The following is a 26,895-nucleotide window of genomic DNA, read 5'->3' on the forward strand; positions in this document are numbered from 1 at the left end:
TTTGCTGTATTTTCTTTTGGTTACTTGTTTGAAACAGTTTTATCATATTGTGAATCTAAACCTTAAAGTCCTAAAGACAGTCTCCTATATAACATTTTGAAATTCTCTTTGAACTTCACAATCTACCCATAACTAATTTTTGTGTGTGTTGTGCAGTAAGGGATTGTTTTTTTTTCTCCCCCAAATAATAGCTAATAGACTGAGCACCATTTATTAAAATGTCTGTCCTTGTCACATTTCTCTGTAGTTAATAAATCAGATGTGTGTGTCCGTAGTCTATTCTGAGCTTTCTGTTCTGTTCCACGGCCTACTTTTCTATTCCTGTGCCAACACTACAATATCTTAATTCTTATATGTTTATAATAGCTCTTTGTATCCAGAAGAGTAAACCTTCCTGTTTTCCTTTTCTTCTAGAATGTCTTGCTCTTTGTATTTTCTTTTTTTTTCCACTTTTTAAAATTGAAAGATAATTGCTTTACAGAATTTTGTTGTTTTCTGCCAAATATCAACATGAATCAGCCACAGGTATACATATGTCCCCTCCCTTTTGAACCTCCTTCCCATCTTCCTCCCCATCCCACCCCTCTAGGTTGTTACAGAGTCCCTCTTTGAGTTCCTTGAGTCATACAGCAATCCCATTAACTATCTAGTTTACATATGGTAATGTAAGTTTCCGTATTATTCTCCCCATACACCCCACCCTCTCCTTCTTCCTCTCCCTCTCATGTCCATAAGTCTGTTCTCTATTTTTTTCTTTATTTTGCTGCCCTGAAAATAAATTCATCAGTACTATCTTTCTAGATTCCATATATATATATATGTTAGTGTACAATATTTATCTTTCTGTTTCTGATTTACTTCACTCTGTATAATAGGCAGTAAGTTCATCCACCTCATTAGAACTGACTCAAAAGCATTCCTTTTTATGGCTGAGTAATATTCCATTGTATATGTGTACCACAGCTGTTTTATCCATTCATGTGTCGATGGACATCTAGGTTGCTTCCATGTTCTAGCTATTGTCAGTAGCGCTGCAATGAACATTGGGGTACATGTATCTTTTTCAATTTTGGTTTCCTCAGGGTATATGCCTAGCAGTGGGATTGCTGGGTCATATGGTGGTTTTATTCCTAGTTTTTGAAGGAATCTCCATGTTCATTTTAGAATCAGCTTATCATTTTCCACAGAAAAGTTGGAATTTTATTGAGGTTGTAACAAATGGTATCATTTTTAAAAATCTTTTTTTATAACTGTTCTGTTTTTGGTATGAGGAAATAATTTGTCCTTTTGGGGGAGATTTGTCCATTTATAATCATATAGTCTATGAATAATGACTTTCTGCTTCTCTTTTTTCCTAATACTTAAATACCGTTTCTTTCTCTTGCTTCATTATACTGGCTAGGACTTCAGTACAGTGTTGAATAGAAATGGTAATGGTGTAACCTTTGGTTTATTCTTGTCCTCAGAGGTATTGAAAACTCTTAATGTACTGCGGTTAACTTGATTTTGCCATAGGTTTTTTTGTGGATACCTTAAACTGATGAAGCAAGTGCTCCAAAGCCTAGCTGGGTTTACCCAGCTCTCTCTTCTTAGAAGACCCTACACTCTAATATTTGTCTCCCTACATCTTTGAGCTAGGACTCTCAGAGGCTCTGTATAGCTGTTGGGTTGGGAGAGATTCCTACTGTTAAATTTTAATGCACATTTACTGAAGTCTGTCTTTAACTGATAGAGTTCTGTCTTCCATTAACATGGATCCTAATGACATCTTTAGAAATGGTTCAAAACTTTGTGGGATTGAACACCTAAAAAGCTGAAAACCATGCTTCTGATCTTTTAGCAAATGTATGTATAATTAATTTAGTACTTCTTTCAGACTCCTCAAAGAACTGTGAACAAAGAAAGTACAAAAATTTAATGCTTCTTAATGGTCTTCTGAAAACAGGTTCAAAAGAATATTAATGGTTCCACTGATGTGTTACCGGATATGTTACCTGACCTGCCAGTCTCCCTAGTTCTGACTTGCTTGATTGTGGTTGATATTATTGAAAAACTCAGGATATATCCTCTTAGAGGGAGGCAAAAGAGTAAGTATTCTTTTAAATACAAATATTTTTTAAAAGTTTAACATATAATTCAACTTTCTCCCATTCTGTTATCTGTTGACATGTTTCATGATATTTTTTAAGAGCTAACATTGTAGTTAGAAGATTACAAATAAAGATATCTAAATATCATTATTTTTAAACCTACTTTGATAGCTATACAGTTCTTTTCTTTTTTTGATTTTGATAGTACTTATAAATGAATAAACTTACTAAATATTGACTACTAAATCTTTAATGTTTGCTCTAACAAGAAAATTACATAAGTAAATTATTATACATTTGTATTTTAGGAACTCTCTCAAAACCTTAAGTTTAGATGAATAAATAAGAAGTTTAGTCTGGACACAACTGAGTGACTAACACACTTTTTAGTCTGGATACTTTTGATATGGGAATTAATATGACTACTGCAGATATTTCCTGGAGATTTATGTGTTTTTTTAAATTTAGTTGCTTCATGATTGTGAATTGTCAAAATGCTGAAGATTACCAAGATATGCCGCGTTTTTCCAAAGGGAACAGTTGAAACTAAATATCAATTGGCCTTTTTAAAAAAGTATTTTGTTAACTGAATATTTTGTTTGGTCAGTCATAAGTCCCCTCCACTTTAGTTTTATGTGATAGTATCTGTGTTCGATGTACAATATTTGCATGGTGTGGTTATTGGGTGGCAAAGATTTTGCATTTAAAATTGGTACGTTTTGTTCGTCACTCCCGGACTGATGGGGTGGATGGGGGTAAATTGAGTGAGTCGTAGGAGAATGCTTTGGGAGAGCAAGGTGACTACTACAACCAGGAAGGAAAACACTAGACAGTCATTTCTTATGACTGAGGGGTGAGCCACCACCCCTTCCTTATGGAAGAGTGAGCCACCACCCCTCTGGCCACTCTTGCTCCTCAGTTTGAAAAGCAGAACTGAATTGGAGGCCACCATGAAATCTGAGACTCTGAGTTTCATATTTTGCACTTTGTCCTTTGGTGGGGGACGAGAGGCTGTTATGTTTAAAATAACACAGGTGATAAGGCAGAGAAGATGACAGTGGCAGCCAATGAGTCTGTGGAGGAAAAGGTACTCCCAAGGTACACCTGCCTTCCTGAACTGAGTGTTTTGTCTTAAACTGAGATGGTTTGAGAATTGTCAAACCCTTGACTACTTTTTTAGACTCCTTAATGACACAAGCCTATTTTGAAATTGGACTGTTTTTAATGAGTCTGTATTTTCCATGTGAATGTGAACTTTCTAAGTTTTTAGTGAAAATTCTTTTTTTTAAATGCACATGTATATTTCTGAGCATAAGTTATTGGCATTTTATATTTTAAGTGATGAACTGTTTTTTTAAAGGGAAATTTTCCTGGTATTCAGAAATAATGCTGAAAAAAGAATCAAAATAAGAGAACCCCAAGGAAGAAGTCAGTCCTGGGGAGAAGACTCTAGAACATCTTGTCCAATTGCTGCTTCTTAGTTGAAGAGCCTCTTTCTTGAGCTCTTCTCTGCTCAAACTTAGGAGGGTTAATGTCTAGTTAAGTAGCTCCATTCTTTAATAAAGTCACACTTAAAAAACTATCATTCTTTCAAGATACTTTTATAAATATTAATTATAAGTATACTTAATTTTTGTGTAAAATTTGAACTCAAATAGTCTCCTATACTCATTTTAACAGGCTACTAATTAAATCAATTGTATGAATTTTGAATCAATGGGGTATTCTCATTTATCCTCTGGAATATTAATATGTAAATTCATAAACATAGATTATAAAACATCAATCTGAACATAAGCATAAATATGGTTTCACTGCATATGCTACCTTAGCATCAAAGTGGTAGGATAGGGATGTGGGACAGAGTTCAGACTAATTTGACTTCCCTTAGGAAGTGTCGGTAAAGAAAATATATTCTGTTCTTTGCTCTCTCCAGATAGTTTGAAATGCATACACACCAGTTGTTGCAGTTTTCACCTTGTGCTAGATGAAACTAAGGTATTCTACAAAGCTTGGACTTAATGGATACTCTCGCACTAGCCTAATTATCTTTGGTTGTTGTTGTTGCATCAGTATATTTATTTATTGAAGTATAGGTGATCTACAATGTTGTGTTAATTTCTGCTGTACAGCAAAATGATTCAGTTGTACATATATAAACATTCTTTTTTATATATTCTTTTCCATAATGGTTTATCACAAGATATTGAATATAGCTCCTTATGTTATACAGTAGGACCTTGGTGTTAACCATTCTATATATGCTAGTTTGCATCTGCTAACCCCATACTCCCATTCTATCCCTTCCCACCTCCCCAACTGTCTTAACTCTTTAATTCCAAGCCACCAAAATTTGATCTTCATTTAGCTTTTCTTTTTCTAAATTTAAAAAATGATAAAAGCTCTATATTTGATATATGGTTAAACCAATCTTCACTGGCCCAAGGGATCCTTTCTGCTAACTTCCTAGTACCAGTTGAAATGCCAAAGTATCAAGTGATTACCACATTATAATGTCTAAGTGGGTCATTTCCCATAGACTGTGGCTCAGTTGGGAATATTTTCTGGAACACAGATCTCCAAGGCATGTAATGTCACAGGTGCCCATAGCACCTAATAGTGTCAAGTCCTAGTCATGTGAGCAAACAATAAAAATACAAGATATAGCCTGCATGTCTCCTGCTCTTACTAATGTTAGTCACTCAATCGTGCCCGACTCTTTGTGACCCCATTGACTGTAGCCCACCAGGCTCCTCTGTCCATGGCATTCTCCAGGCAAGAATACTGTAGTGGGTAGCCACTCCTTTCTTCAGGGGATCTTCCAGACCCAGGGATCAAACTCAGGTCTCCTGTGTGGCAGGAAGATTTTTTACTGTTTGAGCCACCAGGTAGTGGCTCTTACTAATTTGTGAGTACAAATGAGCACACTTTAACATTTCCATCTGAATTTTGCTAACTTGGTCCTAACCTCTTAGTGACTAGACTTCATCTCTCTTCTTCCTTCCGTGTTATTCTCTCTCCCATTTTTAAACTAGACCCAAGATGTATCTCCCATGGTCTCATTTGTTGGTCTAGACTGTTGAATATCCTCTGGAGTGTGTGGGCTTCAGCAGTTGTGGCACGCAGGCTTAGTTGCTCTGTGGCATTTGGAATCTTCCAGGACCAGGCATTGAACCTGTGTTCCCTACATTGGCAGGCAGATTCTTATCCACTGTGCCACCAGAGATGTCCCCTCCTAGTTTTTAGCTACTACAAACATTATTGTTCTGACTTTTTCAAAAGTGAAAGGGTTGAGAAGAAAAGGACAAGGATATCGTTAAAATGAATAAGATGCTGTGTATTTGAGCTGGGCAGGGGAGATGTGCCCAGTTAGGTTACAGGTGTGTGGATGGTGCAGGGGGTCTCTGTTTGCGGGGACCCTCTGCCATGTACAGGAGTCAGCAGCCACTCACTCCATGATGTGTCTAGCCCAGCAGAGGTTGGAGATAGAGTTAACTGCTGCTGGACGGCAGCCGAATGATATCAGTATGATGACCACAGACACTGTCCTTAGAAGACCCTGAGCATCGCACATGCCCAGACTCCTCGGCAACAGCCCTAGGCAGAAGAGAGGGACCATTATGGACTGGCTGCTCATGAGGACAAACACAGAGGGGCCACAGGGGATTGTACCAGTCGGGTGGCAAGATGGTTTTGCTCCATGAGGTTTTGCTGCAGAGTCAGACGTGACTTGCTAGAAGTGAGATCAACAGGCTATTTGAGTGGAAAACATCATAGCCCTGCAGAGGAGGCGGTTTCCACTGTCACATCAGTAAGAGGTGCCAGGTATGATGTTGGCAGTGTAAGGTTTTCAAATAAATCTGCTCTCAGTGGCTGTGCTCCAGTTCCTTCGGTGTAGTCTCTTTAATACCCAGAGACTTGGACCAAGTGCTGCAGGCACTTCAGCAGCACAGATGATCATTTCTTCAAGTGAAATGCCTCCATGTGCAATTTCACGCTCAAAGGTTATGCAGGGTTTTAAGGCTGGCATATGTAATTTATTTAAAGTTCTCCAAGCACTTCTGATGCCCACCCTGATTGAGAGCCTTTGACCATAGAAAGTATCAGAAACTGAGACCAATAGCAAGTTAAAACCCAAGAGATAAAATCCAAATTCTGAAAGGAATTTTCATCTCAGATTTCTTTGAAATGGAACTTATCACTGCATAACCAAATGGCATGTTAGAGATGGGAAAAGAAATTAAAAAAAAAAAAAAAAAAAAAAAAGGACACTGCTTTTTTCTGAATAAAATGAATGGCATCTCGAGTTCCCCTTTGCTTCTTTTTAAGAAAAAGCTTATCACACAGTCTGAACCCGATGTGCTCACTGGTTTCCATAACGTGTTTTGCAATGTGGTTAGAGAGCACATAAGAGGAACACTGAGTCCGCAGCCATGCCAAGAAGGGGAGGGAGGCATTTCCTTTTATACTCTCCCTTTGCTGTTTAGAAGAAGGAAGTTTCAGAAAAGTATGTCAGCTCTAGGATTTTTTTCCCCCCTTCTCAAGAAACAAGTAGCCATTTACCAGACTGGGGGTGAGAGAAGGGTAGAGTTTCTGATTTATAACTTCTAATGAAGCACCAGCTGTCAGGATTAGGTCAGCGCAGACCCGGCCAGAAACTAGACTGCCGTGGTCCCTGTGCCAAACGACATGGGGCATCAGGTGCTGTCAGGTCTGAGCTGACTCCCTTTGAGTAGGACAGCTTTACGTGATCGTAGCAATTTGGCATTTAATTGTTTTTTTTTTTCTCTAGGAAGGAAGTAAAATGTATGAACATTTTTAATATATAAAGTGCAGTTTTTGAGAATTGCAAGGTATTTTCAAAATAAACATTTTCAGGGTCTGGTAAGAGAAAGAGAACATAAAGAATTCAGTGGGCAATACTTTATTTTTTTTAACCTGACTTTATTTTATTATCTTTTTGGCCACAGGGCATGCGGAATCTTAGTTCCAGACCAGGGATGGAACCTATGCCCCCTGTGTGGAAGCAAATCCAGCATGCATTATTTTATAATAGCAACAAAAATTTAAGGCCCCAGCTAGAAATTAAAGGGATAGGTCATGGATTCTTGGTATCTAAATTTCCTTGCATAGGATTGAAGAGAGTGACAGGTTGTGGAGCTGATGGCCAGAGAGCCTTTTAAGTTGTGTATAGTTTGCTCAGACTCTGTTTAGGGTGGAGTGGGTGTTGTAAAGGCTGCTTCCTGTGAACTCACAAACTCTTCTTGGAATCACTCATTGGCACGTCTGCCCGTGCTCGGTCACTCCTGTCGCTGCTGGTGCCTGGGAGGCTTTGGAAAACCTTAAGTCCCCGCCACCTTCGCGGGGCCCTAGAGGCTGGGTGAGCTCACACTGCTCATGCGCATGCTCTGTGGTGGCCATGGTCGCTGGAAGGTACTCAGGCTGCACTGCCAGGAATTCCAAATGCCTTCCAAAGCTTCTCATCTTGCTTCAAGAGCTGTCTTTAGGACCCTGAGGCAGAGGGCTATCTGAGTGGTAGACCACTTGCAGGACTCGAAAAGTTTTCCTGTGATGTGAGAGGATTGAGAACGTGGGAGAGGTGGGGTCCCAGGGAGGGATTATTATTCAGCCTAGCTTTGATAGTTGGGCTTCCTTCCCCTAGTGCAGATTTTTTTTTTCCCCACCAGAATGCCCATGGTGCCCTCATGCTTATAGAACTCCGTATTAGGAGTCCCTCCTACCGTTTTTTTGTTATTTTTTAAATATCTTTTATTTATTTGTCTTAGTCGCAGCATATGAACTGTTAGTTGTGGCATGTGGGATCTAGTTCCCTGACCAGGGATTGAACCTGGGCCCCTTGCACTGGAAGCCAGAGTCTTAGACTGGACCACGAGGGAAGTCCCCCTCCTACCGTTTATGCAGCAAATTTTTATAGAGGATCTGATGCATACCAGACACTCCACTAGGTGCTGAGGGTACAGTGGTGGTGAAAGGGAGAGGTGGTGAAAGCAGACAGAGTCCCCTTTGCATGGAGCTCACCATCTAGTGGGGCTTCCGCGATGGCTGATTAGGTAAAGAATCCAACTGCCAATGCAGGAGACTGGGGTTCCAGCCCTGGGTCAGGAAGATCCCCTGGTGGAGAAAATGGCAACCCACTCCAGTATTGTTGTCTGAAAAATTCCATGGACAGAGGAGCCTGTCTGGCTACAGTCCACGGGGTCGCAAAAAGTCAGATGTGGTTGAGCATGCATGCACAGTCTAGTGGGTGCAATAGCAGGTTTCTAAAACTATACTAACAAATACATATAGTTAAAGCTAAGTGTTCTGAAGGCAAGGAATCAGGCTCATTCCCACACGTGTCCGTTTTTTGTCACCTAGAACGGTCTCAGGCTGGGTTTCTAGCTCTGGTCTATATCCAAGCACTTAACTAGTAGAGGAACATCAAACCATTTCAAAATCTAGGATTATTTAATGTTTGTTGTATATTAATGTGTATTATATGGCTTCCCAAGTGGTGCTAGTGGTAGAGAATCCTCCTGCCAATGCAGGAGACGCTAGAGGCTCAGGCTGGATCCCTGGGTTGGAAAAATCCTCTGGAGTAGGAAATCGCAATCCATGCCAGTATTCTTTTTTTTTTTTCTGCTTTTTTTAAATTTAATTTTATTTTTTAACTTTACAATATTGTATTGGTTTTGCCATATATCAACATGAATCCGCCACAGGTATACACGTGTTCCCCATCCTGAACCCTCCTCCCTCCTCCCTCCCCGTACCATGCCTCTGGGTTGTCCCAGTGCACCAGCCCCAAGCATCCAGTATTGTGCATCGAACCTGGACTGGCGACTCGTTTCATATATGATATTATACATGTTTCAATGCCATTCTCCCAAATCATCCAACCCTCTCCCTCTCCCACAGAGTCCAAAAGACTGTTCTATACATCAGTGTCTCTTTTGCTGTCTCGTATACAGGGTTATTGTTACCATCTTTCTAAATTCCATATATATGCGTTAGTGTACTGTATTGGTGTTTTTCTTTCTGGCTTACTTCACTCTGTATAATAATGCCAGTATTCTTGCCTGGGAAATCCCTTGGACAGAGGAGCCTGGTGGGCTACAGTCAATGGGGTTGCAAAGAGCTGGACATGAATGAAAGCACACACAGACACACACGTGCACAGTGCATATTAATATATTATGTGTTTATTATGTTAATTATCAGCATAATTAATATAATTGACTTGCAACCCCATGGACTGCAGCCTACCAGGCTCCTCTGTCCATGGGATTTTCCAGGCAAGAGTACTGGAGTGGGGTGCCATTGCCTTCTCCCTATTAACATAATTGACTATTACAGTGTATAATATATTATATATTAATTAAATGTAGAAAATAATTTTTCTATTTATATATTGTTAATTAAATTACATTCTCTGATCTAAACACCTATCAAAGAGAAGGACCAGAATATCTCAAATGAAAAACTGAAGATTAGAATACTAAGAAAGTTTTCACAATCTTAAAAAATGGGGTTTAAAAAAATCAATAATTTTATGTTTTTAGCAGCTCTTGTCCAGTGTTAGATGAGTCTATAGAGGGAAAGATGGCCTTTAAACTACCAAGCCTTCCTGCTGTGTCCTCAGACAAAAGAATTCTCTTAGAATTTCACATTGCCTAAAATTAAGAAATCATGCATTTATTAATATTTCTTCTCAGATTTGTGCAATGTCTAGCAGGGAACTGAAACTGAATTGAGGGTATTGAATTTACTGGATCCAATGCCTTTTTAAAAAAAGTTGTCACCATTGTCTCACTGCTGAGAATGTATGCCCATGAGATTCTGCAGAACTGATGATGGGTTGGATTCATTATTATTATTATTTTATGAAAACTTGTATACAGTTTTGAGCAGAGAGGTAGTAGTATGCTGGCCAGTATTTAAACTCTCTCTCCTGGTTGAGGAGGGGTAAAAGTCCTTATGGATAGCATTTGCCAGCTTTTCTAGTGTGAATACTCTCATCATAATCAATTTCCAGATACCAAGGTGGTATCGCTGATCACTGATCACAGAATTGAGAAGCAGTACATACTACATGCTCTTGTCAGCTGGTGCAAGCTGTCTCTGCCTGCGTAGGGTATATCCATGCAGTAGTTTTTGGCTTTGTCACGTGGACAGGCAAATCTAAGAATGAAAGAATCAGGCTCTATAGTGTGACACTCTGTCTCCAACTTTTTAACCTCTCCTGATATATGGGATGCTGGGTTGCAGTGTAACTATAACCAAAGTTGAACAAACTGTAATCACTGTTTACTGCATTCTATTTTCTATTCTTTTCTAATTCATTTGAAACAATAGATGATTTAGCAATGGCTACCCATTACTTATTTAACACATAAGTTAACTGTTTCTCTGTGTCAGACACTACTTTAAATGCTTTACAAACACTGCTTCAATTCTTCATCATAATCACGCTGGGAGGTTGGTGCTGGGTTTCATCATTTATTACTTGGCAGTGGTAGTACTTGTCTTCCCAACCTCAGACATGCTTCTCAAAGGAGACTGTGTGTAGACACAGATCAGTGAGTTTAGTCAGTTGCTGTTCAGTCCCTCTTTGCGACCCCATGGACTGCAGCACACCAGGCTTCCCTGTCCTTCACCATCTCCCGGAGTTTGTTCAAACTCATGCCCATTGAATTAATGATGCCATACAACCATCTCATCCTCTGTCTCCCCCTTCTCCCGCCCTCAATCTTTCCCAGCATCAGGGTGTTTTCCAATGAGTCAGTTCTTCTCATCAGATGGCCAGAGTATTGGAGCTTCAGCATTAGTCCTTCCAATGAATATTTAGGGTTGATTTCCTTTAGGATTGACTGGTTTGGAGAGGGTCAAAATAACAATGGTTATAATCTGTATTTTAAACACTTAGATATATTAAAGTGTTTATTTTAGATGCTGTTTTATTTTTTATTCTCTTAAAGTACTATGACTAAAAGTTCTTTGTGTGTTTCATATATTAAAAAAAAATCTTCCATAAGACTGTGGCTTTTCTTCTTTTCCAGATTTTTTTTTCTCTCATCATGTTATATCTAAATTATTAGCATTTTGCTTTCTCTAGATCATTTTTATCTCAGGGCAAAATTAACTTTGGAAACTTTTCATCAAGACCTATCATACTTTTTCTGACCAAGTCTTTAATTTCATCTTCTGGTTGCTGTGAGTTGAGTAACAATCTAATGGGGCATTGGCTGCCTTGACAGCCTCAACAGCCTCTTTACTGAATCCCCAAGTCATCTCTCCTGCCCTCCAATGTCCCCATCTTCAGTGAACTTAGGATCAAGTCCACAAACTTTATCATGCCCAATAATCATGTGGTCTAATGGTCAGATGTTTGAGTTTCATGCTCCATCCCTCTCCTTACTTGCTGTGTGACCCTGGAAACAACTTTTAGTCTCTCCCTACCTCAGTTTGTTTATCTTTAAAATGGGAAAATAGGAGATTTACCCAGTGGTCCAGGGGTTAAGACTCCCCCTTCCAATACAGGGGATGTGGGTTCAATCCCTGCTTGGGGCACTAAGATCCCACATGCCTCATGGCCAAAAACTGTAAAACAGAAGTAATATTGTAACAAACTCAATAAAGACTTTAAAAATGGTACGCATAAAAAAAAAATCTTTAAAGAAAATAAATTAAAAAATAAAATGGGAAAATAGTAGTAGCTACATCATAGAGGCTTATTATTAATGAACCTTTGTTGATTTACAATATTGTGTTAGTTTCAAGTGTACAGCAAAGTGATTCAGTTATATATCAATATATTGATATGTATGTATTCAAATTCTTTTCTTTTATGGCTTATTGCAAGATGTTGAATATAGTTCTCTGTGTTATACAGTAAATCCTTGTTGTTTGTCTGTTTTACATACAGTAGTGTGTATCTGTTAATCCCATATACCTAATTTATCCCTCTCCCCACTGTCCCCTTTGGTAACCACATCATACAGTTTTTATAAGGATTAAGTGAATGGATGCATAGAAAGGGCTTAACACAGTTCCTCGTATATAGAAAACCCTGCATAAATCATAGCTTCTCTCCTCTTCTCTGTCTGCTTCCCCCTCATCACTCTTCTCTGTCTGCTTCCCCCTCATCACACTCTCCTTTCAGTTCATGTTAGCTGAAGGATCTTTTTCTTTTGGGGGGCTGTGCTGGGTCTTTGTGACAGTGCACAGGCTTCTCTAGTTGTGGTGCACAGGCTTAGTGCACTGCATGTGCGATCTTAATTCCCCGCCTAGGGATTGAATCTGTGACCCTTGTGCCCTGCATTGGAAGGCGGATTCTTAACCATTGGACCATCAGGGAAGTCCCTTTAGCTGAAAGATATTTGCACCTGTTGTCTCTACCACCTGAAAAGTTCTTTCTCCATTCTTCACATAATTTATTCCCATGCATTCTTTAGGTCTGTGTTTAACTGTCAATCTTCCCTGGTGGCTCAGAAGGTAAAACATCTGCCTACAATGCGGGAGACCAGGGTTCAATCCCTGGGTCAGGAAGATCTCCTGGAGAAGGCAATGGCAACCCACTCCAATATTCTTGCCTGGAAAATCCCATGGACAGAGGAGCCTGGTAGGCTACAGTCCATGGGGTCACAAAGAGTCAGACACAACTGAATGACTTCACTTTCACTTTAACTGTGACTTCGGAGATGAGCTGTGCTTGACTGCCAGTCTAATTCAGACTCCCTGGGGTAGTCTCTCATCACAGAACTTACCTTCCTTTGAGAGCCCTGCCACAGTTTATTCTTCTGTGCCTGTTGATGTGATGTCAGGAGACAGGGTGATGAAGGTGGGCACGTTACCTGCTGCAGTGTTCTCAAAACCCAGTCTAAGCTTGGAACAGCACTCTACAGTTTGTCTGATCACAGCAGACAGCTTGGTTGTCCAATTGATTCAGCCCTTAGCCAATATTAGGAGCAGTTTTGAGGCCGCACCATGTGGTGATCTTAGTTCCCCGACCAGGGATTGAGCCTGTGTCCCTTGCAGTGGAAGCATGGAATCTTAACCACTGGACCATGAGGAGCAGTTTTGAAGCCGCTGTTTGCAGAGGCAGTATTGACGCCTCTTCCCTGCCAGTGGCATGACCTAGCACTTGCCTGCTGTTGGCACTTGATCCCAGCCCCCATTTTTCTTCAAAAATGCTGTTTTACCCCTAAGCTACACAGAATGAAATTTTGGAATGAATAAAAATATTGATTTCTTTTAAAAAGTGCAGTCTTAGTAGCAGCTTCATTCCTGCCTTGTTTTTAGCTGCCTTTTCTTGTGATCCTTCTCTCTCTTACTCTTTTTATTTAAGTAACTTTTCAGTTCAGTTCAGTTCAGTTCAGTCACTCAGTCATGTCCGACTCTTTGCAACCCCATGGACTGCAGCACGCCAGGCCTCCCTGTCCATCATCAACTCCTGGAGCCTACTCAAACTCAGGTCCATTGAGTCCGTGATGCCATCCAACCATCTCATCCTCTGTCCCCCACTTCTCCTCCTGTCCTCAATCTTTCCCAGCATCAGAGTCTTTTCCAGTGAGTTGGTTCTTCGCATCAAGTGGCCAGAGTATTGGAGTTTCAGCTTTAGCATCAGTCCTTCCAATGAATATTCATTGAAGTCTTCTTCAACACTGCAGTTCAAAAGCATCAATTCTTTGGCACTCAGCTTTCTTCACATTCCATTCTCATATCCATATATGACTACTGGAAAAACCACAGTTTTGACTAGACAGACCTTTGTCACAAAGTAATGTCTCTGCTTTTTAATATGCTGTCTAGGTTGGTCATAGCTTTTCTTCCAAGGAGCAAGCATCTTTTAATTTCATGGCTTCAGTCACCATCTGCAGTGATTTTGGAACCCCAAAAGGTAAAGTCTGTCACTCTTTCCATTGTTTCCCCATCTATTTGCCATGAAGTGATGGGACCAGATGCCATGATCTTAGTTTTCTGAATGTTGAGCTTTAAGCCAACTTTTCACTCTCCTCTTTCACTCTCATCAAGAGGCTCTTTAGTTCCTCTTCACTTTCTGCCGTGGAGTGCTGTCATCTGCATATCCGAGGTTATTGATATTTCTTCTGGCAATCTCGATTCCAGCTTGTGTTAGTTCCTAAAATAACATGAGTAGAGAAAATAAAGAAAATGAAGAGAAAAATAACTTTTTTTGCTTTCTCTTTCTCTTTGCAAGAGGAATACATGCTCACTGTGGAAAATTCCTCCCTACTGATTTGTTATATTGTACTTACATTTTCCCTGGAAGTGATCGAAAAAGTTTTGGGGTAAAAGTTAGAGATAGAAATACATCACTATAAAGAAATAATAAAGTAAAAGGGGTATGTTACCTACTTAAACATTTTTCTGTTATCAAAATTGCATTTCTTTAATTATATAGCATGCACAGTGAGGACAAAAAGTTTTGGTGACTGGCTTTAGCTGTGGGGAACTGCACAGAATGGCTGCTATTTGTGCTTTTTACAGAGAATGTGAGCCTTTCAGGAAGTGAACAGACTGCTCTTTGTGTTTATATCTTTTACCGATTTTGCACAAATTAACATAGTTTTCCCCAAACAGAACCCTGACAATTAACAGCAACAATGAAAAGAATTTCAACTGCGAGTGGAAATTTTAAAAAATACTAATTTGGAGGGAAAGTGATCATGGAGCCTAAGGAAACAGTAACGAATACATGAAGGTTTACGCGACTAGAGGATAAATTTGCTGGTCTGTTCTAATGACCAGATGATTTCTTGGCATCCTCAACTCTGCCCTCCCCTCTGAGAGGCCAGCAGAGCTTTCCAGCTCTTAGTTATAGTGTTTTTTACTTGGTAAGAGGACTAGTCTCCTAAGCTAGTCCTCAAATCTAAACTAGTCCCTAATGAGCTATGGAGAAATGGGAGGCTTCCAGGCCTGGTTTTACCAAATACACATGGATTAAGGCCTTCTTCTCATTTCATTAAAAATGAACCCTACCTAAAAATTCATTGCTCAAGACTTATGGACACGGCTGGGGTGTTGTGGGGGCAGATGAGAGCGGGAAGTATGGAGAGAGTAACATGGAAACATACATTACCATATGTAAAATAGATAGCCAATGGGAATTTGCTGTATGACTCTGGGGAACTCAAACTGGGGCTTGGTAACAGCCTAGAGGGGTGGGATGAGGGGGATATGGGAGGGAGGTTCAAGTGTGAAGGGACATGGGTAAACCTATGGCTGATTCATACTGATGTTTGATAGAAACCAATGCAATACTATAAAGCAATTATCCTTCAATTAAAAATAAATAGATAAGAATTTATTGTTCAAACCAACAGCTCTTATCCTCAGATATTATGACCCTCACTGTTTAAAAACTGTTAATGTGTCACTTCTTAGATGGCACTTCCTGGCCTTGAAACAATGCTGAATTTGCAGTCATCCTCAAGAGCCTGTATTATATGCTGTGTTCTTCATATTAACAAAGGAATTTGGGTTTTCACTTGAACACTTATCTACTAAGAGAGGTGAAGGAGTGTACTCTAAGACACAACACACTATTTCTACATTGGTTTATTTTTTGGTAAAATAAGAGATACAATTGATGTAAGTAAGCATCTGAGTTTTAAAAGATGATTTTATGATTATTAAAATAATATCTTGCAAAAAATAGAAGTTAGAAAAATAAGTGTATTTTTCTCTCTTGAGTGTAATTTATCAAAATGATTCCTTACTCTGTCTGACTTCATTAAATATGATAATCTCTAGGTCCATTCATGTTGCTGCAAATGGCGTTATTTCATTTTTTTTAATTTATTTTTATGGCTGAGTAGTATTCTATTGTCATATGGTCTCACTTATATGTGAAATCTAATTTTAAAAAATGATGCAGGGCTTCCTTGGTGGCTTAGTGGTAAAGAATCTGCCTGCTAAATCAGGAGACATGGGATCAATCCTTCATCTGCAAAGATTCCACATGCCACGGAGCAACTAAGCCCATGCATCACAACTATCGAGCCTGTGCTCTAGAGTCCAGGAGCTGCAACTGTTGAGCCCACTGTTGAAGCCTGCAAACCCTAGAGCCTGTGCTCTGCAACAAGAGAAGCCACTGCAGTGAGAAGCCCACTCACCACAACTAGAGAGTAGCCCCTGCCTGCCGCAACTAGAGAAAAGCCTGTGCGGCAACCAAGACCCAGCACTGCCAAAAATAATTAAATAAAATTATTTTTTAAATGACAGAGATGAACTTATTACAGAACAGAAACAGACTCACAGATTTCGAAATCAGACTTATGGTTACCAAAGGGGAAACATGGCAGGAAGGGATAAATTAGGAAATTGAGATTTACATGTGCATACTACTATATATAAAATAGATAACTAAAAAGGACCTACTGTAATAGCACAGGGAACTCTATTCAATATTTTGTAATAACTTATATGGGAAAAAATCTGAAAAAGAGGAGCCTGGCAGACCATAGTCCATGGGGTCACAAGAGTCAGACACGAATGAGGACTCAGTCAATCACCATCAGTTCAGTTCAGTTCAGTGGCTCAGTCATGTCTGACTCTTTGCGAACCCATGGACTGCAGCATGCCAGGCCTCCTTGTCCATCACCAACTCCCGGAGTTTACCCAAACTCACATCCATTGAGTCAGTGATGCCATCCAACCATCCCATCCTCTGTCATCCCCCGCTCCTCCTGCCCTCAATCTTTCCTAGCATCAGGGTCTTTTCAAATGAGTCAGCTCTTCACATCAGGTGGCCAAAGGATTGGAGTTTCAGCTTCAACATCAATCCTTCCAATGAACACCCAGGACTGATCTGCTTTAAAATGGACTGGTTGGATCTCCTTGCAGTCCAAGGGACTCTCAAGAGTCTTCTCCAACACCACAGTTCAAAAGCATCAATTCTTCTGCGCTCAGCTTTCCTTATAGTCCAACTCTCACATCCATACATGACTACTGGAAAAACCATAGCCTCGACTAGATGGACTTTGGTAACAAAGTAATGTCTCTGCTTTTTAATATGCTGTCTAGGTTGGTCATAACTTTCCTACCAAGGAGTAAGTGTCTTTTAATTTCATGGCTGCAATCACCATCTGCAGTGATTTTGGACCCCCCAAAAATAAAAGTTAGCCACTGTTTCCACTGTTTCCCCATCTATTTGCCATGAAGTGATGGGACCGGATGACATGATCTTAGTTTTCTGAATGTTGAGCTTTAAGCCAACTTTTCACTCTCCTCTTTCACTTTCATCAAGAGGCTCTTTAGTTCTTCTTCACTTTCTGCCATAAGGGTGGTATCATCTGCATATCTGACGTTATTGATATTTCTTCCAGCAATCTTGATTCCAGCTTGTGCTTCTTCCAGCCCAGCGTTTCTCATGATGTACTCTGCATATAAGTTAAATAAGCAGGGTGACAATATACAGCCTTGACATACTCCCTTCCCAATTTGGAACCAGTCTGTTGTTCCATGTCCAGTTCTAACTGTTGCTTCCTGACCTGAATACAGGTTTCTCAAGAGGCAGATCAGGTGGTCTGGTATGCCCATCTCTTTCAAAATTTTCCACAGTTTATTGTGATCCACACAGTCAAAGGCTTTGGCATAGTCAATAAAGCAGACATAGATGTTTTTCTGGAACTCTCTTGCTTTTTCCATGATCCAGCCGATGTTGGCAATTTGATGTCTGGTTCCTCTGCCTTTTCTAAAACCAGCTTGAACATCTGGAAGTTCATGGTTCACGTATTGCTGAAGCCTGACTTAAAGAATTTTGAGCATTACTTTACTAGCATGTGAGATGAGTGCAATTGTGTGGTAGTTTGAGCATTCTTTGGCATTGCCTTTCTTTGAGATTGGAATGAAAATTTTCCAGTCCTGTGGCCACTGTGGAGTGTTCCATATTTGCTGGCATATTAAGTGCAGCACTTTCACAGCATCATCTTTTAGGATTTGAAACAGCTCAACTGCAATTCCATCACCTCCACTAGCTTTGTTTGTAGTGATGCTTCCTAAGACCCACTTGACTTCACATTCCAGGATGTCTGGCTCTAGGTCAGTGATCACACCATCGTGATTATCTGGGTCATGAAGATCTTTTTTGTACAGTTCGTCTGTGTATTGTTGCCACCTCTTCTTAATATCGTCTGCTTCTGTTAGGTCCATACCATTTCTGTCCTTTCTTGAGCCCATCTTTGCATGAAATGTTCCCTTCGTATCTCTAATTTTCTTGAAGAGATCTCTGGTCTTTCCCATTCTATTGTTTTCCTCTATTTCTTTGCATTGATTGCAGAGGAAGGCTTTCTTATCTCTCCTTGCTATTCTTTGGAACTCTGCATTCAAATGGGTATATCTTTCCTTTTCTCCTTTGCTTTTTACTTCTCTTCTTTTCACAGCTATTTGTAAGGCCTCCTCAGACAGCCATTTTGCCTTTTTGCATTTCTTTTTCTTGGGGATGGTCTTGATCCCTGTCTCCTGTACAATGTCATGAACCTCAGTCCATAGTTCATCAGGCACTCTATCTATCAGATCTAGTCCCTTAAATCTATTTCTCTCTTCCACTGTTTAATCATAAGGAATTTGATTTAGATCATACCTGAATGGTCTAGTGGTTCCCACCCTTTCTTCAATTTAAGTCTGAATTTGGCAATAAAGAGTTTGTGATTTGAGCCATAGTCAACTCCTGGTCTTGTTTTTGCTGACTGTATAGAGCTTCTCCATCTTTGGCTGCAAAGAATATAATCAATCTGATTTCAGTGTTGACCATCTGGTGATGTCCATGTGTAGAATCTTCTCTTGTGTTGTTGGAAGAGGGTGTTGTTATGACCAGTGCATTTTCTTGGCAAAACTCTATTATCCTTTGCCGTGCTTCATTCTGTACTCCAAGGCCAAATTTGCCTGTTACCAGACGTTTCTTGACTTCCTACTTTTGCATTCCAGTCCCCTATAATAAAAAGGACATCTTTTTTGGGTGTTAGTTCTAAAAGGTCTTGTAGGTCTTCATAGAACCATTCAACTTCAGCTTCTTCAGCGTTACTGGTCAGTGCATAGACTTGGATTACCGTGATATTGAATGGTTTGCCTTGGAGACGAACAGAGATCATTCTGTTGTTTTTGAGATTGCATCCAAGTACTGCATTTTGGACTCTTTTGTTGACTATGATGGCTACTCCATTTCTTATAAGTGATTCTTGCCCACAGTAGTAGATACAATGGTCATCTGAGTTAAATTCATCCATTCCAGTCCATTTCAGTTCACTGATTCCTGGAATGTTGAGGTTCACTCTTGCCATCTCCTGTTTGACCACTTCCAATTTGCCTTGATTCATGGACCTAAAATTTCAGATTCCTATGCAATATTGCTCTTTACAGCATTGGACCTTGCTTCTATCACCAGTCACATCCACAACTGGGTGTTGTTTTTGCTTTGGCTCCATCCCTTCATTCATTCTGGAGTCATTTCTCCACAGATCTCCAGTAGCATATTGGGCACCTACCCACCTAGGGAGTTCATCTTTCAGTGTCCTATCTTTTTGCCTTTTCATAGTGTTCATGGTGTTCTCAAGGCAAGAATACTGAAGTGGTTTACTGTTCCCTTCTCTAGTGGACCACATTCTGTCAGACCTCTCCACCATGACCCGTCCGTCTTGTGTGGCCTCACACGACATGGCCTAGTTTCATTGAGTTAGACAAGCTGTGGTCCGTGTGATCAGATTGGCTAGTTGTCTGTGATTGTGGTTTCAGTCTGTCTGCCCTCTGATGCCCTTTTCAGTGCCTACTGTGTTACTTGAGTTTCTCTTACCTTGGACGTGGGGTATCTCTTCACATTTGCTCCAGCAAAGCACAGCCGCTGCTCCTTACCTTCCATGTAGTGTAGCTCCTCTCGGCTGCCGCCCCTGACCTTGGATGCAGGGTAGCTCAATCACTGTATAGGTATATATATATCTGAATCACTTTGCTATGCACATGAAACTAGCATAACATTATAAGTCAACTATATTCTAATAAAAAAACGATTCTTACTCATGCTACTATGACATCTTAAGTACATCTTAAGTTTGATAAGGAAGTTTCTAAGGGTCATGAGTCCTAACACTTATGAATAATTCATACCAGAAGGAAGTAATATCTCAAAAATTTATTTTTTTAATTAATAAATGTACTCAATTCACACTTACAATTTTAAAATAATTGTATAGAAAGAAAACTGAAGTTTGTTCTTTAAACAACTCCTACTTATAGTCATCAAGCCCTTTGTTAGTCATTAATCATAATAACTTATTTGTTTTAAAATGTTTTCACTTCTGCTCAGTACATTTCAACAAATTTTATTGCCTTTGTGTCTTTAACCTTTAGAGTTATTCTGTCTAATGACTCTCTTTAAATTTTATCTTATCAAGGAATGTGACAGCTCAGCATGTTGTTGGCTGAGTAAACTGTGTCAAGAGCTAAGAAATTCTTAGCAGTGAAAATGGTGCCTAAGTGGTTAAATGTTTGGAAAACAATGTTCTGTTTCTTTCATAGAAAAATCCTATTATCCGCAGTAAGTTCTGAGATCTGAGATTCCCTCATAATCACAACCTTAATACCCATGTGTGTATGGAGAGACACACATATTCACTTTCTCTCTCTCTCTCTCTCACACACACACACACACACACTTTTGTGATGCTGACGAGGAACACCCTACTCATTCAGATGACTGACCTGTTGATCAGCCACAGCTTCATGGTCACAAATGAGATACTTGTCTAAACAATCATACTGACTAGTTCAAAAATTTCGGGGGAAAAAACAGCTTAAAAGTCTTGAATTCAGTATGTTACCCTTCACTAAGACTCTCTCATGCTCAAAAAAAGACCCTCTTAGCACCAAACTCTAAACCTGGAGATCTGGGTTGTAGTCATTCCTGTAGGCTTCTTATAAAGTGACAAGACTAAACCATTGAACTTTTGATTTTTTTGATTTTATGATATGTGTATGGTTTATAATTAGCACTTGATGTATTGCCTCTAGAAAGTGATAAAGTTAAGAGATTGTCAATTGGGGTCAGACAGGTCTGGGTGTGAATTCCAGCTCTGCTCATTCCTAACTGTGTATTTGAATTCAGGTGTCATTTTATCTCTTAGACTCCAGTTTCCATATTTATCCACTGGGATAGTAATCCCTATTTCTCAACTTTTTCCTGAGGATTAAATGAGTCAATGTGTGAAAGTGCTTACTTAGCTCAGTAATCAGTAATGGGTATTATTTTGAAATGGTAAGAATGACTTAGGATCCATACCTGAGGAAATGCAAAGACATAAAGAGCATTCTCTGCCTCTACATTTTTTGGCATTGTGCTATCAATTGCTATCTTGAAGTTCCATGTGTGACACAGACCTCAAATAAGAGATCACTCATATTTCATTTTCAAGTTTAAATAAAAATTTCACTTTAAATAAAAATTTAAGAATTTTATGTTTAAGTAAATTTTGAAATTTAAAATGTTTAAATTTTAAACAAATTGAAGGAAAAGTTAACTTTTATTTAAAATTTAAAAATTTAAAGCATTTAAAATTTAAATTTATTTCTAAATTTATTTGACTGCACCAAATATAAATAAGGTAATATTCATTTATTTATTTTATAATATTTATTCTTTTATTTGTTTATTGGAGAAGGAAATGGCAACCTACTCCAGTATTCATGCCTGGAAAATCCCATGGATGGAGGAGCCTGGTGGGCTACAGCCCATGGGGTCACAAAGAGTCAGACACAACTGAGCCAGTAACACACACAGTCATTTATTTATTGGGTTGCAGCCTGTGGGCCCTTCCATCTTCCTTGCAGCTGTGCCTGACCTTTTGGTTGCAGCCTGTAGATCTAGTTCCCTGACTAGGGATCAAACCCAAGCCCCTGCATTCAGAGCATGGAATCTTAGCCACTGGATCACCAGGGAAATCCCTGTAAGTTTAAATAAAATTGAATGAAACGTTACATTTTAATAAAAATTTAAAATTTAAATAAATCAATTTGTTGCAGGTAATGAAGACAGGCACATCCATACGACCAATTTGCAACAAATAAGAACTGTGACATGTGAAGCGAAGCAAAATGAAGAAAACTCGACTCGCCCGCAGCCAGCCAACAGGACTCACTTGTCACGGCCACTAGGAGGCGCCACAGGGAACTCCTCTCCTGAGCTGGAGGGACCCCAGGAGCCCACCTTTGAGTGGGGAATCCTGAGAACGCTGTCCCAACAGGACGTGCGTGCAGAGATCTTCCTCGGGAGCTTTCTGCTGTGGGCTGACACCATAGAAATGGTGCGGGTGGCCGGACACCCCAGGGTGTACAAGTCAGGCTGGGTGTACGCGGTCTACATCTTCAGTTACATTTCTCTTCTTCGAATGATGTTCACTCCCCGGAACCCGCTTCTGAATTCCCTTTCCATCCTTCTCCAGGATCTACCTTTTATCTTTGTTAGACTGAGTTTAATCATTGTCCTGGGAACAATCACACCCGTATTGGGTCTTTTTAAAAATGTGCTGGTGACTCTGTCTTATGTTTACTTCAATTTCTTAACCAGATTCAGGATGTTCTCTACCTTTGAGAGGTCTTTTTAAGGAGAAAATGTCCTATAGTCAAACCTCTTTTTTATGCACATGCATACATTTGTGATCTTTTTGGGGGGCAGGCATACGTTACTTTGCGCTCTAGGAAGAAATGAAGAAATAGATGCTAGAGAAAAAACTATATTTAAAAACTATAACATGTCAATTTTTTAAATGTATGCAAATGGTGCTAAATGTAAGCAAAGTTGTAGTCTTCTAAGTTGGTTCCCCTCGATTTGTAGAAAATGTCAGTAGTTAATTTTGTTATGTATTCTGCATTTTTTCTAAAAGTACCCTTCAGTAAAGCATCTTAAAAAATGAGAACATGTCTTCCTGCTAAGTTAGTCCAAGAATGAGATTTTTTTACTGTTGACAGAAAGGGCATTACAAGAATTTGTTAAAATTAATTTTAGGAAATAAGCCTGTTATTATTAAATAAGTTTAGATTCTATCAATACTTTTAACAAATGGACCCTGAGGGATGGGATGGGGAGGGAGGTGGAAGGGGAGTTCAGGACTAGGGACACATGCACACCCATGGCTGATTCATGTATTTAAAAAAAAAATTGAATTGTTTAAGAGTCTCCTTCAGACATGTAATTATGTTCTTTATTCCACTGTGGCAAGAGATTTTTATGTAGTCAGTTGATTTCAGCAGAGAAAGCAATTTAAATTCACAGACATTTGACTCAATCCAATGTAATGAAGTTAAGGTAAGATATAGATAAACTTTTATAACAGGAAGCCCTTAATTGAAGAGGGAAATTTCAAAGTAAAAGAATATTTATTTGTGGAATTTGAAACCATTATGAAAGCAAGGTGCAAGCCCTGTTTAAAGTTAGAAGTTCAACTTACAAATATAACAGCAAGTGCATTAGTGTTTTTTGTGATAATATATAATAGTTATCTTGACATTAAATAATTAAATATGGAATAATGTGATTTGATTTCATATGTTGGGATACCCTCAGATATGCATAGCAGGGGCTCTCCACTCTATATAAATTTACCGATGCTACAGAGATTTCTGAGAGTCTTACATGTGCAGAATAATGTTTTATACAGGCAGTCTCTTCAGTGATCTGCGGTAACAAATAGCTTAAAGAATGAATAACTGAATTTACTGCCGCTCCAACTCTCCACCAAATCCTCCAGTCTCACTCTCCCCCTAGGCTTTATGGTTTTTCCTTATACTTAAGATAAGGTCTATTCACAGTTGCTAAAAGCTTAACTTCTGGTTTTATGACTTGGGGCAAACATCCAAAAGTGAGTATATTACTAGTACTTTAATAAGGTTAGTAGTGTTAGTTGCTCAGTCGTGTGTGACTCTTTGCGATCCCATGAACTGTAGTCTGCCAGGCTCCTCTTTCCATGGGATTCTCCAGGCAGGAATACTGGAGTGGATTGCCATTCCCTTCTCCAGGGGATTTTCCCAACACAGGGATCGGGTCTCCTGCACTGCAGGCAGATTCTTTACTGTTTGAGCTACAAATAAGCTTAAATAGTACTTTATAGGTCTGAGAAGATTAACTAGATAGGGAGTGTTCTCATTGTATTGTCTGGCTAACTATAATAACTGATAAATGCTAAGACTTTTAATTGGATCAAATCCCTACAGAGAAACAGGTAGCTTGATGCATTGTTTTAATTTTCCTATTTTTTTCTTTTCTGTGTCTTTGCTTACCCTCTGGGAATAACAATTTAAACCATACACTTGTGAAAAATAATATATGAAATCTTCAGGTTACCTCAGACTATAATTTTTCATCAAATAGTATTATGTTTAGAAGTGAGTAATCTACTGAATATAGAGATTAAAGTTGATGTAAGCGGACTTCCCTGGTGGTCCTGTGGCTAAGACTCCATGCTCCCAAGTGCAGGCTACTAGATTCGATCCCCAGTCAGGGAGCTAGATCCTGCATGCTGCAACTAAAGACCTGGCAGAGCCAAATAAATAAATGTTTTTTGAAAAAGGTTAAAATTTTAAAAGACTTAAACTTGATGTAGGTATTAATTCATCAGACATCAAAGTGTCCCTCTTATGAGTTCTTTCAGAACCCTAACTATAGCACTTTTAAAGACTTTCATTGGGTGTTTGCTTTTCTGAGTTCCTCATTAATCTTTAAATTCCTTAAAGAAAGGCCTGAGCATATCTTGTTTAACAATGCGTTTTATCTTCCTCTGTCAATCCCATAGAAACTTATAATGCTTATAACTCTAAAACAAGATTATCATACAAATAATTTCTTTCAATTTATACCTGATTATTTTTTATTAAGAAGAATATATAACTGTGTGCTGCTGCTAAGTCACTTCAGTCATGTCCGACTCTGTGTGACCCCATAGACGTCAGCCCATGAGGCTCCCCCGGCCCTGGGATTCTCCAGGCAAGAACACTGGAGCGGGTTGCCATGTCCTTCTCCAATGCATGAAAGTGAAAAGTGAAAGTGAAGTCGCTCAGTCGTGTCCGACTCTTAGCAACCCCATGGACTGCAGCCCACCAGACTCCTCTGTCCATGGGATTTTCCAGGCAAGAGTACTGGAGTGGGGTGCCATTGCCTTCTCCGATATAACTACGTAGTTGATTGTAATATTCCTAAATATGAAAATATTTTATGTACATTTATATTTACCTTTGTATTGGAATTTATACAGTGAACAACGCTCAGATAATTTGGGAAGTATTACTTATTGGAGTTTAGAATGCATTTTGCACCTAATATTTGAACATGAATGTGCCTGATATTTTGGAGAGTCACAACACTGTATAAATAATGAAGGCATGTACAAAAGACTCCATGTAGGAGGAAAATTACAGAGTACCTAATGTAATTTAATAGTTTTAAGGGTATGCGCGTGTTTATAAACTTTGTCTATGGTATTTAACAGGCATTGCAGCAAATTATGCTAATAAAGCATTGGTTGTTATACACTCTGTGATTAAAAGTTATGCTATTAAAATTACATTGCAATTCTCATTGTTTCTAATGGTTTTTTTTTTAAGACCCGTGCAGCTTTTGTGTCCTTATAAAAAGTTACAAACGTTACATATAGATTAAAAGAAAATGGATGGAGAAAAATATACCATGCTAACACTAATCATGGCATATTTTTATCCATCCAAGGGAGGCTTTACAAATAGCTGTGAAAAAAAGAAAAGTGAAAAGCAAAGGAGAAAGGGAAAGATATAAACATCTGAATGCAGAGTTCCAAAGAATAGCAAGAAGAGATAAGAAAAACTTCTTCAGTGATCAATGCAAAGAAATAGAGGAAAACAACAGAATGGGAAAGACTGGAGATCTCTTCAAGAAAATCAGAGACACCAAAGGAAAATTTCATGCAAAGATGGGTTCGATAAAGGACAGAAATGGTATAGACCTAACAGAAGTAGAAGATATTAAGACGAGATGGCAAGAATACACAGAAGAACTGTACAAAAAAGATCTTCATGACCCAGATAATCACGATGGTGTGATCACTGACCTAGAGCCAGACATCCTGGAATGTGAAGTCAGGTGGGCCTTAGAAAGCATCACTATGAACAAAGCTAGTGGAGGTGATGGAATTCCAGTTGAGCCATTCCAAATCCTGAAAGATGATGCTGTGAAAGTGCTGCACTAAATATACCAGCAAATTTGGAAAACTCAGCAGTGGCCACAGGACTGGAAAAGGTCAGTTTTCATTCCAATCCCAAAGAAAGGCAATGCCAAAGAATGCTCAAACTACTGCACAATTGCACTCATCTCACACGCTAGTAGAGTAATGCTCAAAATTCTCCAAGCCAGGCTTCAGCAATATGTGAATCATGAACTTCCTGATGTTCAAGCTGGTTTTCAAAAAGGCAGAGGAACCAGAGATCAAATTGCCAACATCCGCTGGATCATGGAAAAAGCAAGAGAGTTCCAGAAAAACATCTATGTCTATGATGACTATGCCAAAGCCTTTGACTGTGTGGATCACAATAAACTATGGAAAATTCTTCAAGAGATGGGAATACCAGACCACTTGATCTGCCTCTTGAGAAATTTGTATGCAGGTCAGGAAGCAACAGTTACAACTGGACATGGAACAACAGACTGGTTCCAAATAGGAAAAGGAGTACATCAAGGCTGTATATGGTCACCCTGTTTATTTAACTTATATGCAGAGCACATCATGAGAAACGCTGGACTGGAAGAAGCACAAGCTGGAATCAAGATTGCCAG

At 39.3% G+C, this 26,895-nt stretch overlaps 1 protein-coding gene across 1 annotated transcript in view; it reads left to right on the forward strand.

The window, feature by feature from the left end:
- The window catches only part of TMEM236 (transmembrane protein 236), a 37,632-nt gene extending 14,495 nt beyond the window's left edge, over window positions 1-23,137 (forward strand). Inside the window, exons 3-4 of the mRNA XM_055543936.1 lie at window positions 1,946-2,087; window positions 22,122-23,137. Coding sequence (XP_055399911.1) covers window positions 1,946-2,087; window positions 22,122-22,702 — 723 coding nt within the window. The 3' untranslated portion in view covers window positions 22,703-23,137. The remainder of the gene's footprint in view (window positions 1-1,945; window positions 2,088-22,121) is intronic.
- The last annotated feature ends 3,758 nt before the right edge of the window (window positions 23,138-26,895 follow it).

This window comes from Bubalus kerabau, chromosome 13 (assembly GCF_029407905.1).
Source record: "Bubalus kerabau isolate K-KA32 ecotype Philippines breed swamp buffalo chromosome 13, PCC_UOA_SB_1v2, whole genome shotgun sequence".
Lineage (NCBI taxonomy): Eukaryota > Metazoa > Chordata > Mammalia > Artiodactyla > Bovidae > Bubalus > Bubalus kerabau.